Source organism: Eptatretus burgeri, chromosome 7 (assembly GCF_056783735.1).
Source record: "Eptatretus burgeri isolate ZD-2024b chromosome 7, Ebu_testis_v1, whole genome shotgun sequence".
Taxonomy (NCBI): domain Eukaryota; kingdom Metazoa; phylum Chordata; class Myxini; order Myxiniformes; family Myxinidae; genus Eptatretus; species Eptatretus burgeri.
In genome coordinates, this window is record NC_140967.1 from 51,971,463 (window position 1) to 51,988,096 (window position 16,634).

The following is a 16,634-nucleotide window of genomic DNA, read 5'->3' on the forward strand; positions in this document are numbered from 1 at the left end:
CAACTTCACTCATTTCCAACACTCCTCTCACCCAGTCACTTTCATCCTTCCTCAACACATGACCCAACCATCTCAACCTGTTTCTCTTCACAACCTCCATCACAGACTCTATTCCCATCATCTTCCGCAAGTCATCATTTGTCTTCCTCCCTCTCAACGATACTCCACACATCCACCGAACCATTCGCATTTCCACCCTTTCCAGCCTTTGTTGCTGCTCCATGTTCAGTACCCATGTCTCACTCCCATAAATCATCGTACTCCTCACACATAGAGCATACACCTTTCCCTTCAGCTTCAACGACACTCCCCTCTTCGTCAGAACGCCACTCAGTTCCCGAAACTTCTTCCATGCACATCTCACTCTAGCAACCGTCGAAGAGTCTGATCCACCTTCTCCATTCAGCATGTCTCCGAGATAGCAAAATGTTTTCACCCCTTCCAGCTTCACACCATCTGCAAGATCCAACTCAACAATTCCTTCATCTGCTGCTCCCTCGATGCACACCTTACACTTGAATGTAGCTGCCACACTGGTTCATGACCCTCTCACCCCACTACATTTTCGATGAACCCATTCAGCACACATTGTACACTGAATGGAGTTCACTCCGACACCCTTCCTGCACACAGCACACGGCCACTTCCCAGTCCTTTCCACCTCACCACATGCTTTACCACTTGCCATCACCTTCGTCTTTCCGATATTCACCTTCAAACCTTTTGCCTCCATACATTCCTTCCACTTGTTCATCTTCTCCTTCAGTCCATCCATACTCTGCAATCAACACCAGATCATCTGCATACAGCAGCTCCCACGGTAAACCCTCCTCTACCCTCCGAGCCAGCACCTCCATCACAACTACAAATAGAAGTGGACTTAGTACCGACCCCTGGTGTACTCCCACCTTCACCTCAAACTCACCACTGTTCCTGCCCTTTGTCCTTACAGCTGTGCGCGCTCTCTCGTACATGGCCATCACTACTCTGATCAACCATTCCTCCACTCCTAACTCCCTCAATGCCCATGTCATAACTTCGCGTGGGACCCTATCAAATGCTTTCTCCAGATCAACAAACCCAAAAAAACAACTTCTTCCTCTTCTCCATGTACTTCTCCTGCAACTGCCTTACAATAAAAATCACATCTGTCGTTCCTCTTCGTGGCATAAATCCAAACTGCATTTCGTCAATCTTTACCTTCTTGCTTATCCTCTTCTCCAACACCCTTTCTAATACCTTCATTCCATGCTCCAATAACTTTATTGCTCTATAGGAGCCACAGTCCAGAGGGTCACCTTTCCCCTTGTACAGAGGGACGAGGGTACTCAGTTCCCAATCCACTGGAATGCGGCCTTCTTTCACCACCAGATTACAGATCTCTGTCATTCTCTTCACACCCCAACTTCCCGCTGCCTTCAACATATCTCCCACAACTCCCGTCGGCCCTCCTGCTGTTCGACTCTTCATTGTTCTTATAGCTTCCAAAACTTCCTTCTCAGTTATCTTCTCTGCTGGTCCTAAAACTGGGTTACTCTCGATGTTGCTATCCCATTAATGTTCTACCTTCAACAGCCTTTCCATACATCTCTTCCATCTTCCTTTAATTCCATCAGAGTCCGCAACGATTTGTCCCACTTCATCCTTCAAGCAACTCACCCCATCACATCAAACCTCTCTCTCGCTATCTGCTTTGCAATCCTGAATACCGCTCTCTTACCCTCCTCCGAATCCAAGCGTTCTCCAAACATTTTCCTATGGGCCTCCTGCACCTTTGCAACCTCTTTCTTTGCAGCCTTCTTGGTTTCCTTATAACTTTCATGTGCTGCCTCTTCTTCCACCGTATCCTTTGCCTTTTGCCATTCCTTGAACTTCTTCCTCTTCTCTTCAATCGTCTTTCCAACTTCATCACCCCACCACCATGTTTCCGAGTGCCTCGGTGGTCCTTTTGTCCATCCACATACCTCACCAACGGCTCCCAATAGACTATCTTTCATTGACATCCAACCACTTTCAAGCTCAACCACATCATCTTCAACCATACTCAGCCTCTCTCTTAATGCTTCCTTCACTGTCGCCTCTTTCAACCTCCACATCTTCATCCTCGGTTGGTACTTCACCTGCCGAATTCTCCTCGCACCTTTCACCCTTATATCGCAGACAACCAGGTGGTGCTGCGAAACAGTCTCCTCCCCTGGGATCACCTTTGTGTCCCGGAGGTTTCCCCTATCTCGATGACGCACCATCAGGTAGTCAATGGTTGTCGTCAACCCACCTGACGTGTATGTAATAAGCTTATTATCCGCTTTCTGGAATTGAGTATTACAGATCAACAAATCAGCTCCATCAGCAAACTCCAAGATCCTTTCACCTTCTCCATTTCTCACACCATATCCATAACCCCCATGGACTCCCTCAAAACCATCTGTACTCCTTCCCACGTGTCCATTCAAGTCTCCTCCTACCACAACAACTTCCTCATCTTTCACATTCTCCATCAACTTCTCTATCGCACACCAGAACATGTTCTTCTCTTCATCGCTTCGACCGACCTGTGGGGCATATCCCGAGATGACGTTCATCAAGAGCTTTCCGATCATGATTCTCACCATCATCAACCTTTCACTCACTCTAGTGGCACTCACTACACTGTCTACAAACTCCTCAGAAAACATGACACCAACACCATGCACGCCTTCCGGGCACCCTTGCCACATAAACTTGTACTTCTGCCCCTGCCTTCCCTTCACCATTCTCACACCACTTCCCTTCCACCGTGTCTCCTGCACACAACATATGTCCACTCTTCTTCTGACCAATGTTTCAACCACTTCTCCAGATCTCCCTGTCATTGTCCCTACATTCCATGTACCAAACCTCAGAAACCGATCTCCACATGGGGCATCAGACGATTGGTCATCATAAATGGAAAAATTTCCTCCCTTGCTTCGATCGGGTTCCCCACCTTGAGTTTTAACGAGAGGGAGTGAGGACCCCCACGAGGTACTTCAGGCTGTACCCTGCCCATCAGTTGTACTCATCATGGGTACCCAAATATTAAGAAATAATAAACAGAAGAAAAGCAATAGGTTACCCAGTCCATAAGACTGGGTACCCTAATAATAAGAAATAATAAACAGAAGAAAAACAATAGGTTACCCAGTGCATAAGACTGTGTAACCTAATAATAAGAAATAATAAATAAACAGAAGAAAAACAATAGATTACCCAGTCCATAAGACTGGGTACCCTAATAATAAGAAATAAACAGAAGAAAAACAATAGGTTTCCCAGTCCATTAGACTGGGTACCCTAATAATAAGAAATAATAAATAAACAGAAGAAAAACAATAGGTTACCCAGTCCATAAGACTGTGTGCCCTAATAATAAGAAATAATAAATAAACACAAGAAAAACAATAGATTACCCAGTTCATAAGACTGGGTACCCTAAAAATAATAAATAAACAGAAGAAAAACAATAGGTTACCCAGTCCATTAGACTGTGTGCCCTAATAATAAGAAATAATATATAAACACAAGAAAAACAATAGGTTACCCAGTCCATAAGACTGGGTACCCTAATAATAAGAAATAATAAATAAACAGAAGAAAAACAAGAGGTTACCCAGTCCATTTGACTGGGTCCCCTAATAAGAAATAATAAATAAACAGAAGAAAAACAATAGGTTACCCAGTCCATTAGACTGGGTCCCCCAATAATAAGAAATAATAAATAAACAGAAGAAAAACAACAGGTTACCCACTCCATTTGACTGGGTCCCCTAATAATAAGAAATAATAAATAAACAGAAGAAAAACAATAGGTTACCCAGTCCATTAGACTGGGTCCCCCAATAATAAGAAATAATAAATAAACAGAAGAAAAACAATAGGTTACCCAGTCCATTTGACTGGGTCCCCTAATAATAAGAAATAATAAATAAACAGAAGAAAAACAATAGGTTACCCAGTCCATTTGACTGGGTACCCTAATAATAAGAAATAATAAATAAACAGAAGAAAAACAATAGGTTACCCAGTCCATAAGACTGGGTCCCATAATAAGAAATAATAAATAAACAGAAGAAAAACAATAGGTTACCCAGTCCATAAGACTGGGTACCCTAATAAATAAAAAATTAAAAAAAGAGTAAACTGCAGATTTAAAAAAATCGTTGCTGGATTAATCATCTCCAGATGGTCCAACAGACCGATCATGGGTCTGGGAATGTTTTGTTGAACATAAAGAAAAGAAATTGTGAGCAGCATAGCAAGTTGGAGGAGATGGATGATAGAAACCGTTAATAAAGTAAGAAATTTATAGTCATCGAGTGTTGTTTTTCTTTCACGCAAGGTTAACATTTTATGCTCTACAATTACATTTACCAAATCTCTGCAAACAAACCGTTACTGAAACTACCAAGAGAGTTTGAATAAAACAATAAAAAAAAACAAAACAAAAGATTTTCCCATCAGTGAATTTTGTTTTTATTATTCTGGCACATATACAGTGATACCCGATTTACAAGTAGATTTACAAGTGGACAATACAATACAGTATAATACATACGAAAATTATAAAAGACTGGAAACAAGAGAATGCACTAAACAAAGTTCTGCAGGTCATACACGAGTTCACTTTTATCACCACATTCTTATTACCGAACAAACTGCCGCTACTAAACCTTGGCTACCGGACATGAGCGGGTGCTACGGTTTGGTAGGGTATGCTGTACAGGAGACGTTTTTGGGTCATATATTGCACAGTAATTCACCACACACTTTCAAATCATGGTATTAACTAAAAGATTTTTTTTTCTCACATGCCATTGCAACCATGCCCTGCATTGTTGAATCACGTTTTTCTTTTTCTCGCATATTTATATATAACATATAGTCAAGACCCAACTTTAAATTTCATTGTAAGCGCTATGATTACAAAATGGCTAAATTTCCCTTGGCTTTGTCAAATTTGTACAACACATCATTCTGCAACGACACAACACTGAGAAATCATAGAAATTTCACCCTGCAATTTTAAACTCAGTTAAATGCTAAAAGATCCCAAACGTTTAACCCACCTTAAAAATAGAACACTGTTTGAATGGAAATCATAAAGCTAAAACAATATTTGGAGTCTTTGCATCCTAAAGCCAGATACTCTATTCAAATGATCTTGGTTCCAACACTCCACGTCGTTTGCCACCGTCCGCGTGACAAAAGCTTACGTGGGAAGGAAGAAAAGCTTTGTATCCTGAACAATGCATGAGGTTTTTTTGCTGTCGAGGAAGATTTTAGTTTTTTTTTATTAAAAAAGAAAAAGCTGTTGGAGAAGGAGTTTTGGTTAACTGGATTTGCTGTAGACTTTTGGTTCGGTATCCAGTACAAGCTTTGTTGGTTTTTTTATTTATCATCAGAGGTAGCACAAAGACAACTCTGCTGATGTTGAGGAAACTGCCATTGAGCAGAAAGATGGTGCGACCCCAGGGGCTTGAACGTGAGATTCTTGAATAAAATAGGAACAAAGCAGAGGGCACGGCGCCGCATTTCCACTCAAAACGGAGAGCACACACAGGCCACAAGCAAACGTGGTAACATCCGAGACTGCACTCGGTCAGGCTAGGACCCCGCCTTGATAGATCCGATGAGGGTTCGGTTTACAAAAAACAAGGTCCATTTCCACAGCAGATCAATTCTGACTCACCTAGCAGCAGACAGTGAAATGTCCTCAATAGAATGGAGATGCATTGGGATAGAGAAAGCATTTGCAAAGTGTGAGACCATGGTGGTCTTTCTGGTGGACATCTAAAAAGTTCTACCACCATTTCTGCCTCACCTCTCCCAGAAACAGACCACGCCAAATAGCTTGACATGTTTTTAGAAGTTTTGGTTACAGATTATTTACAATGTATAATAATGGCAATTTAGCAATTATGATATAGCGCACCGACAACTGCATTAAAGAATGCGACAAAATTTACAGCTGAAGGTTACAAGAACCCCCACAAACCCCTACACAGGACGCGAAAATATGGTGCAATACCCAAACCGAAGCTCAAAGGTCCAAAAGCCGAGAAGACGGGAAATGCAAGCTACAAGTACCTTTGACAGAAAATACCTAAGAGCTACCAGATTAATTATCAATATACACTACGTCTCATCAACAAGTAGGTTATGCATGCGTCAAAACTTCAGTGACAGCTCGGCGCATTGAATGAAGGTTATGCACGTTTGCTTGCTGTCTAGTTTGGTCCATACCTGTCTTTGGCTGTTCTACCTTTAAGCAACACTGCGTGAAACTCTGGGTGAGGAACGCCAGGGTCTGCATGTGTGCGGCAGCTTTGCCCTCCGCTTCATTTTGAGGTTTGTTGGACGACGACAAAAATAAAAAAAAGTCTCACGCAAAACTGCCTGCAAAAGTGAGCGCTATAGGTGTATTGACTATCAAACAGTCTAGAAATTGAGGAAATAGTTTCTTGACAACCCATCCCAGTCAAAGGAGGATGCACAAATAAAGAGACAACAGCTGTTGACAAAATAATTTTTCTAATTATCATCATTTCCAAAAAGGGCCTTCTTTAAATTGTGCTGCAGACCTTTTTCACGGAGTATAGTTCTGAGGGTGAAAATGCAGAGCACAATGGTTATGTGCCCATTCAAGTTATAAAATAACTGTACATACATCTTAAGACCAATCAAACCCAAGAATAGAGCATGCAAGGAAATAGAAGTAGCTTGAAAACGAAGTATAGCAAATAATAAAATATCACCAAGTCACATTTGCCCACAAAACCCTTTGGGAGGGTATTTCTTTCAAAACCTCTAAATTGGATCATAACTTGTACAAAACTAAGGTTTTAAACACTGGGTGAAACTTCAAGTACTTGCGAGGTATTGATGAAGCACAGGGTATATATAGTTATGAATATAATCACGTCCAACTTCACGCTACACGTCTTCAGGTTGTCCGACAAAGGAAATCAATTTCCCAATGTCCTTTCAGATCTTACACATCGATAAAGTACTGGGCCATTAAATGGAGGCAAAACAAGCTAAACACTAGCACCAAATCTAGCTACAAGTGCAAAAAACCTGTCGATAAACAAACCTTCTCCTCCCGTCTCAATCCCAGTCGTTTTGTTTTTCCAAAACAAAGTTGAGAGCCGATGAAATAAAGCAGAACCCCTCCCCATCGCGCACAAATGAAAACAAAACAAAACATCAACATCGTCAAGAAAGAAACACCAAGGGCCCTGTACAAGGAGCGAGGTTCTTGCAAAGGGGGGAAAAAGGTAGTTTTGAATTAAGCGCTTCCATTCCAAAGCAGCTTCACAATAAATGATGTAGTCAACATCGCACACAGAGTCATTCAAGAAGCCGGTCGACCGTTATTTTTTTTTTTTGCCTTTGCATCTTCATCGGCCCTGGCCTGACTGGCTTCAGTCCATCTTTCATTTCAGTTTGTTCATTGGTTAAAAGATCTACAAAGGAGGATGGTTGAGGTTTTGAAGGTTTTCCTTGCTGCTTGCCACAGAATACACTATTCCAGAACCCCTGCAGATGCATCCAGTCGATGCCCTCCTTAGAAAATGCACAAGCATCACAAACTTCCCTATGAGCTTTGGAGCCTTGTGGAGTCTTTGGGTGGCATCTCCTCACTGGGTGAGTTCGAATTAATATGCTGAATTAATGTTAAAGCAAAGTATTTCGAGAACAGTTTGATAAGTTGTGAAGCATTTTTTTTTTCCCGTTGTTAAAATTTCCTCCGTCACTTTGCCATTGTTGAAAGTGACCACAACTGTCCTGCCCTTCCCATATTAGTTAAGCAGCAAGTACAAACAACCGATTGGAGGTCAGGAGAGTGAGGCTTCAGGTAGAATGATAATTTTTTTTGTAAATTGAGACACTGTATAGAGATTGAAGCCAAGCGTTTTGTGGTCTGAAGCAATAATTATTGAAAGTTTGCACTTTAAAAAATTAGCGTGGGATATTTTTTTTAATCATTTCTTTAGTCTTGCATTCCAAGTCATGATGGTCTCTCTTCCTCCCCTGGTCTTACACTTGGAAATTCTATCATGGAGAAACAATTCTCCTTTTTGATAGAAAGAAAAACCAAGGATAGAGAGAGGGTGAGGAAAAAAGAAGAAGAATAAGAAGAATAACAGTTTGTTGGACTCAACATTACACAGTGCCTCAAGAAAAGTGTATCGTTTAGCGAGAGCTGGCCGTATCCATCGTGCCTGGTGCGCTGGCCCCATTTGTGGCATTTGCCTCATCTGCGCAATTTGTTGCCCTGCCACGACCACGCTCAGGTGCTGTGGCTGCTGTGCCACCTGCCGCACTGGAGCCTCCATCACGTTGTCCTGGCTCAGACTTTGGCTGTCCATGCTGTGTTGCGGCAAGACCCGTCCCACATACGTGGTGGTGCCTCTCCCAATCTTTGTGCTGACAGAAGGAGCCACAGTATCGTGCTGCATTGCAGCCACTGCATGTCTCACTTGCCTTACGCCCGCAGTTCCAGCAGCTCTACATGTGGAGGAAAGGAATAAAGTGCAAAAAAGGCAAAAGTGTCAGATTTACAAGAGATTTACAAGATTTCTTTTATAAGAAATCCCATATTTACATTAATCTTGCAAGCAAGACTGCTGATTAGTAGAAATGTGTCGGGGAGTAGGGGCGGTGGGAGGGGTTGTTCGTAAACTCAACAACAAATTGGAAAAAATAAAAAATAATAATAAAAAAATAAAGAGGGAAATAAGGAATAATGGGAGGAATTAAGACTGTATTCTTTTCCACCCTAATTTTATCCCACCCTCCTCTCCTAATCTTATTTTGTCTTCCTCCCTCTCATACAGAAAGTTAAGAAACTTCTTCCTCTTATGTCATTCCAAAATTATAGGGTCAGTGGCTCATGGTGCATGCAAGATTGGCCTAAGCCTTCAACTAACCAGCTGGCCATGTCTGACGTTTGACGAGAGCTGGTTTGGGCGGTGATTTGGAATTTGGCCAAGGTGCCAGTGACAACTCATCGACACTTATATTTAAAGACCCTGGGGTATTTTACATCCACCAGCAACAAGACTAGTAAACGGGTCTGCAGTTTAACGTCCAGCCGATGTACAGTACCCTTTGTGGTGTAAAGGCACTGGTCTGACGTTTTCAACCCGGGTCGAGAATCAAACCGAGGTGAGACAGTTCAAAGGTAGGTGCACTATCTCTGCCCCATTCAGTCGTAATTTTGTAGGAAGTTATGAATAATAATTATAAAAAGTACAATGATTGTGGTCGGTGAAATACTTCACGAGTACATGAACTGACTTGTAAATATATACGTACGAATCGAGATGTTTGAAAAACTAGATTCCGCAAATAAATTAAACACCAATGGATCGAAACACAAAAGTAAAGGCAGTGACCGTATACCCAGTAGTCGTAACATGGACCCATTGATGACACTTAGGAGAAATAACTCATGACAAACCTGAAGAAATCCAAGTTTTGGTTAGTGAAAGATACTCCATGCAAATGATTTGGCAGCAAATAATGTTTCAATAGGTTTTGTGGACATGACTTTGCTGAGGGCATGTGACACTGATACTATTAACTGACGAAGTCGTCAAAGAAGAAAAATGGAAAAACAATGTTGACCATCTCAGGATCGGTACTCTACTCAAAGACCATGTTTTAGTCCAGATCTTGTCAACAACTGTCACAAGCATAGGTGTGAATGTTACCTGAAGAACAAAGATACACAAACAACAACCATCTCAATAGATGTGGAACTGCTCAAAAAATACTGCTGAAAAGAATCAGAAAAATTAAAAAAGCTAAAATGGCCAATGGATAACAGCAGAATGGGTAAACCTGGTGACCTGTCCTTTTAACAGAGAAATTAAAGTTCAAATGTATTGGCACCATCAAAGTGCTTGCTTGAAAGGAAAAAAAACAAACAAAAAATAAAAAATAAAAACAGCATAACAGTCAATGCACAACATCTATATTGAAGCATGGAGGATGCCGAGTACAGATTTGGAGTTGAATCATGGCCCGTGGCATGAGTGATGGACACAAATCATGATGCTTAAAAAAAAAACAAAAAAAACATGGACCTGACTGCTTAAAAGCAAGACAATTACCCCAAACCCAAATTCATTGTGACGAAATGGTATCTTTATGATAAATATGAACTCAAGAACATATTTTAACCATAGCTTGATGCGTACAAAATCAATATGCAAGCTCGAGTTCATAGAACACATTACTGCACAGGTATATACCTCAATTTAAATAAAACAATGATTTTATAGATACAGAGTTTAAAAAACAATTCTGGAAGTTTAGCGATATTGAAGCAGTCCTATACATTATCCTTATTTAACATGTCCAAGTACTGCTAAACAGAAGGGTTTTAAAAGTGCAAAGAAGGTGATTTATGTTCTGCAGTGTTCACGTATACAATTCAATTTAAATAAAATAAAGATTGTCAAAGTCGTATGAATAAATAAATAAATTCTGAAATTTACCGCCGTTTACTGTGTCAATTACATGACCCTATCTCACAAATTACATTAGTTCTTTGTGTCTGTTGTACATGTCTTTATGACATCCATAAAAACAGGAAGTTTCCTGTTTGGAATGAGTTTCAGTTTTGTTTGCCTGCCAGACAGGCAGAGTGAAATTATCATCTTGCTCCTCTTTGTGCATGTGTGATCGGGTCAAATACAGAGCCAAAGTACCGTTAAACAGCATGTTTGTTTTCAGATTCATGTTCCAATTAGTGTTCAAAATATAACATTCGATTTAAATCGAGTTGTTCCATCATCATAAACTGACGTTTGTAGATAGACAGACAGGAGGACGGACGGACATAACAAATTGCTTAACCCCACTTTTCACTGCGTGTGAGCGGGTACCAATGAGGTGGCATCCGTTTCTGAAGAAACAGGGACAAAACGATGACCAAGCAACCTGAATGAATGATGGGGAGCAATGCAGGATATTTGTAACAGTTCCACAATTGTACGTTGGTGGACTGTAAGGTAGCACGAAAACAATTTATATTGCTTTCAGTGAAGCAAAGGGCTCACAAAATACTAGTGCCTTGTACAATTTATTTTATTTCTATTTCTCTGTGTTAATTCATTGCATCAATAAAACATTCACCATCAAGATGCAATTACTCATTTGTGATTCCTGAATGTGTATTCATAATATACTTTTTTTTTACCAATATTCTGCATACAATTAAGTATACAGTGTGGAGTCCCATGATGATGAACACTCAAAGGTAAATCTCTACATGCTGAACAGTGCTTTTCGTGACCGAGTCTCGTTAAGTCAAGTTCAAAAAGAAGATTAATAGTAATTCTGCCCAAACAGAATCTGATTGCTTTTGGCTTAAAAGTGTTTGATTATAGTTACAGAACAAATTATTATTATTTTTTACAACATTTGACTCAAATTTAATAAGTATTGTATGGCCACATTGCAGAAAATAATTTGGCTTCCTTTGGCTTCACTTGACAATGCCTTGTCCTGATCCATTCCACTTGCACCCAGTGTAATTCAGGGTTATCCCATTTTCCAAATTCGCACTTGCTGCAAGTCACTTCCCACTGTTCTGGCTTTGCCATTTGGCTATATTAACACACCAATCGTATTTTAGCTCCCCTAATATTCTGTTACATTTGCATTGTGCTTTTCTGACTGAAGGTAGCTTTGGCATTGTGGATAGGATTCAGCAAAGCCATTCACAGAGTTCACTCATTTTCATCTGAGGGTTCCCCACTGCCTGACAATTCCATGTCCATTATACGTTGCCTATTTTCAGGTTAACACAGAGGATTCCTTTGTTTTGTGATTTAATATGCCATGATCATTGGTATCATTTGTGTGAGAAATGGGGGTTTTCCGTATTTCCAAAATCAGCTATGCTGCTTTTTCGCTTTGTTCATCTGATTCCCCAATCAGGATTTCAATCCCAACAATTTTGTTGATAAAGAAATGCTTTTTTTTTTTGGCAGTGGGGTTGGGAGTGGTTGAAAGTTTGAAGGGTGAGAAATGAAAAAAAACCCACAAATTTCACATTCACTTTTTGAATACCTATCCACAATGCCAAAGCCTCACCTATCCTCACCTATCCACAATGTCTCCCTCACCTATCCACAATGCCAAAGCTACCTTCAGTCAGAAAAGCACAATGCAAATGTAACAGACCCACTCACAGGCATCACTGCATGTGAAAACAATCACCCATCCATTAACAAGCTACAAACAGTCCTGCCAATATCCATGTACCCCACTATCCCCAATGCTTGTGCAGTACCGTACTTGTCCAGTTCCAGTTTAAACCTGTCCACCATTTCTGCTACCATTACGGTTCTAAGGAGACCATTCCATGCATTAACATGAAATCAAAGATCACTGCCTCACTACAATTACTCTACTCTACTCTACTCGATGACTCGAGACATCTGGTCCTGTTACTGAAACTTCTGCATTTATTAGCCCCAATTGCACTTGGAAATTGAGACCAAATCCATAAGTCCCCATTTCGGACTTATGGATTTGGTCTCGATTTTCGTGTTCGTACGTGCGTGCGTGCGTGTCCGTAACCATATCTCGGACATGTACAATATAAACCGATTTTATTCACACTTGGCACAAAGACAACATGTGATGGTATACATATGCATGTCATTTTCTCAACATCAGATCCAAGATGGCTGATTGGAGGACATTTTAGTTGAGAAAAAAAAACCCAGATGTCAAACACATCCTCAACCACCTCTCGGATATGCATCTACCGATTTTATTCATGCATGGCACACTGATAATGAATGAAGGCTGACATATGCATGTCATTTTTTTGAGATCAGATCCAAGATGGCCGACTGGTGGCCATTGTGGTTGAAAAAAACCCAATGTTGAACAAGTCCTCAACCATTTCTCAGACATGCATTTACTGATGTCATTCAAACTTGGCAGACAGATAATGAATGATGGCTTATATATGCATGTCATTTTTTATTTATTTTTGAGATTAGATTCAAGATGGCCGACTGGCAGCCATTTTGTTACTTCAATATGTCCCCAACCATTTCACCGACATGCATGGTCCGATTTTGTTGAAACTTGGCACACACAGTACACAATGGCATACACTTCAACCTAGCTTTATTTTGTGATCTGATCAAAGATGGCTGACTGGTAGACTGGCGGCCATTTTAGTTGTACATAAATATGGGCTCGCCCTTAACTCCATACAGCAAAATTAATAAAACAATGGTGGCGATGACATTTTATGTCTTTTTTTGCTTGTTTTGTCCAAATCCTTCATCATCTTAAACATTTCTATGAAATCCCCTGATCATCGCTTCTTTTCTCATGTATAAAGTCTTGTCTCCTTCAGGAACTCCTTGCAGCTTAGATCAGCTCGCTCTGGAATGAATCAAGTAACTTTCTGAACACACTATCCACAGCTATGTCTGAACTTCCACCACCAGATCCTTATTTTCATTATTCCTACTAATCCCAAGCACCTTACTTTCAAAGATTAAGCAAAAGATTGGCAAATGCAGTTTCACATTAATAAATGTATCTGGACCGTTCAGGAATCTGATCGCTGCATTCTCTGCCATGTACCTTACCTCCAAGCATTGTGCCATATCTGCAAATTTAGAATGATGACTCCCAAACCCACTGTTCAAATAAATGATCCCTACGTACAAGCTTCCAGCCAGAAATCCTCGCATTCACAGCCACTCTTTGCTTCCCATCACTAATCCAGTTGTAAAAAGAGTTAGTTCCTCGAACCAGCAACTCCACATAATCTCACCTTGGTGATCAACCTTCTATATGGTGTTTTATCAAATGTCTTTTGAAAGTCCAGAAACTCTACATCCACCGCACTTCCTTCATTGACCAAATTTAATTTAAGGATAAGATTTTTGACTGGTTGATTTTGCATCTTTTATTTGCGTTTCAGGAAGCCATCCATGTTCGTCATTACACTACCAGAAATACTCCCATTACACTTCCAGCCGTCACTCCATAAAGGATTATTTTGCCTATCACATTCACCATATATAATGTATTGTTGTGCACAATGAATGACAATATGTAAACCTTCATTAAAAGGGTCATCCTTCTTGAAAATCAGTGTTCACAATGTATAATATAATTTTAATTTGTTGCATTTGGCTGTTGATTTTTGCAATGGCCAAATTCTTTTTTTCAAGCAGTCGTAAATTGAAAAGTTAACGTTCTAGTTTTATGATAAAATAAAAATTGGAAAGATTACTTCATGGATTTAGAGATGCTCCAAAGGGATTACCAAGTGAAGTTTGCTTAATTTTAGTCTAATTCACACGAGTCAGGTATTCTCTGTTCTGCTCATGATCTGCCGTGGCACCAGCATGTTCAAAAATAATAGTGAGTAGTAAAACAAGTCAAATTACTGAAAGGCAGTTCAGATGTTACCAAATTAAACTGAAGGTTGCATTTATTTTTCAAATGCAAGTACACCACCAGTCAAAAGTTTTAGAACAACCCAATTTTTCCAGTTTTTACTGAAATTTAAGCAGTTTAAGTCCCGTGAATAACTTGAAATGGTACAAAGCTTCACAGTAAACTGCCAGAGGTTAAAAAAGAAAGTTTAGGTTCCCAAAAACTGAAAAATGTCAATTTCAGAGTTGTATAAAAAGGCCCTCTTCAGGGAACAAGTAATGGGTTCGCAACTGCAGCTGTTCTGCAGCAATGGAAGTAAATTAAGCCTTGAAAGTTGATGCAAACAATACCTACAGGTGTCCCAACTTTTGTTGATTAGTTACAAACCCTGTGTCTGTATAAAAGCAGTGTTGGAACAGACTGTTGCTGCACCCTCTGAAACATTATTTGGACAATATTGCACTGCAGGAAGTAGTACATTGCTTTCATAATGGCGAGAAAAAGACAATTAACAAAGGAAGAGAGACAGACAGACCATTATAACCCTTAAAAGTGTAGGTCTTTCCTTTAGAGAAATTTCAAAGGAAGGTCAGGTGTCAGTGAGTACAGTTTCCAACACCATCAAAAGGCACTTGGAAACTGAAGGAAACTCTGACAGGAAGAGGTCTGGCAGACCCAAAGCCACAACACAATCAGAAGACAAGTTCCTGAGAGTCAACAGCTTGCGTGATAGGCGACTCACAGGACAGCAGCTTCAAGCACAGCTTAACACTGGTCGAAGTAAGGAAGTCTCACTTTCAACTGTGAAGACAAGACTTCGAGCTGCAGGTTTGACATGTCGAGTGTAAGTAAGAAAGCCATTGCTAAGATCGCAAAATAATAAAAAGAGGCTTGCCTGGTCCATGAAGCACCAGCAGTGGACTACTGAAAACCGGAAGAAAGTCTTATGGACCGATGAATCAAAATTTGAAATCTTCGGTTCATCGCACAGGGTTTTTGTATGCCGTCGAGTAGGGGAAAGGATGGTTCCTCAGTGTGCGACACCAACTGTCAAACATGGAGGAGGAAGCGTGATGATCTGGGGCTCTTTTGCTGGATCCAGAGTCAGCGACTTGCACAGAGTGACTGGCACCCTGAACCTAAAGGGAAGGTTCAACGATGCCACAGCATTTTACAGCGCCATGAAATACCCTCTGGTCTACGCTTAGTTGGTAAGGGGTTCATCCAACAGCAAGATAACGACCCAAAACATGCCTCCAGGCAATGTCAGAACTACTTCAGAAGAAAAGAACAAGACGATAAGCTTCAAATCATGGAATGGTCAGCACAGTCTCCAGACTTAAATCCCAATCGAGTTGGTTTGGGATAAACAGGACAGAAGGGTGAAAGCAAAGCAACCTTCAAGTGAAACACGTTTGTGGGAACCTCTGCAACAGTGTTGGGAAGAACTTTCCGAACAATATTTGATTTTCATTGTGGAAAGAATGCCACGAGTATGTTTGGCTGTTATATCTGCAAAAGGTGGCTACTTCGATGAGTCAAAAATTTAGATTAAATTTTGTTCAAAAAAACAATTCCAAGATTTCTTTTTTATCTGAAAAATGGGGGTGTTCTAAAACTTTTGACAGGTAGTGTAACTGTTGCTAAACTACTGTTATTTAGCCTTGCATCTTAATATCCAGAATTCTAGTTATTACAGGTTGTTTCAGTTTAAATTATTATAGTTTAAGACAATGGGGGTGGAGGGGAAGCTAAAAATTCCAGCAGTGAAAATGTGCAATTATCTTCTCAAATAATAAAAACATTATTTTGACAAAAGCAGATGCCCGCTACTTTCTGCTTGGAAAGACATGCTGAAGGACTAGAATGGCACTTGATAGAGTGCATACCTTCACCAGGCTGAACAGTTTACATTTTGTCTCCCTCACCGATAGGCTGGATCTGCATCCAGACCTAAACTAAAATCTAATCGCCTTGTTCCTGTCACCTACCCTACTCATCCATCCCTACTCAGTTTTGTCTACATCCATCTAGAGCTGTTTCAGATATTGTGCAATATATCGTTTTTGGCACTATCCCTCAATGGTGAAGAATCACATAAAAAAATTAAAAATTGCTTAATCCGGTTCTTCACCAAAATCGAATCGATTGGTCCTTATCACACACGCAAGCTGTCCATCAAG

General features: G+C 40.4%; 1 protein-coding gene across 15 annotated transcripts in view; it reads right to left on the bottom strand.

The window, feature by feature from the left end:
- Window positions 1-4,467: 4,467 nt before the first annotated feature.
- Window positions 4,468-16,634, bottom strand: part of LOC147023252 (protein CBFA2T1-like) — a 251,142-nt gene continuing 238,975 nt past the window's right edge. For all 15 annotated transcript variants that reach the window (XM_085888482.1, XM_085888485.1, XM_085888477.1 and 12 more), the window contains one exon: window positions 4,468-8,529. In XM_085888482.1, coding sequence (XP_085744608.1) covers window positions 8,215-8,529 — 315 coding nt within the window. In that variant the 3' untranslated portion in view covers window positions 4,468-8,214. The remainder of the gene's footprint in view (window positions 8,530-16,634) is intronic.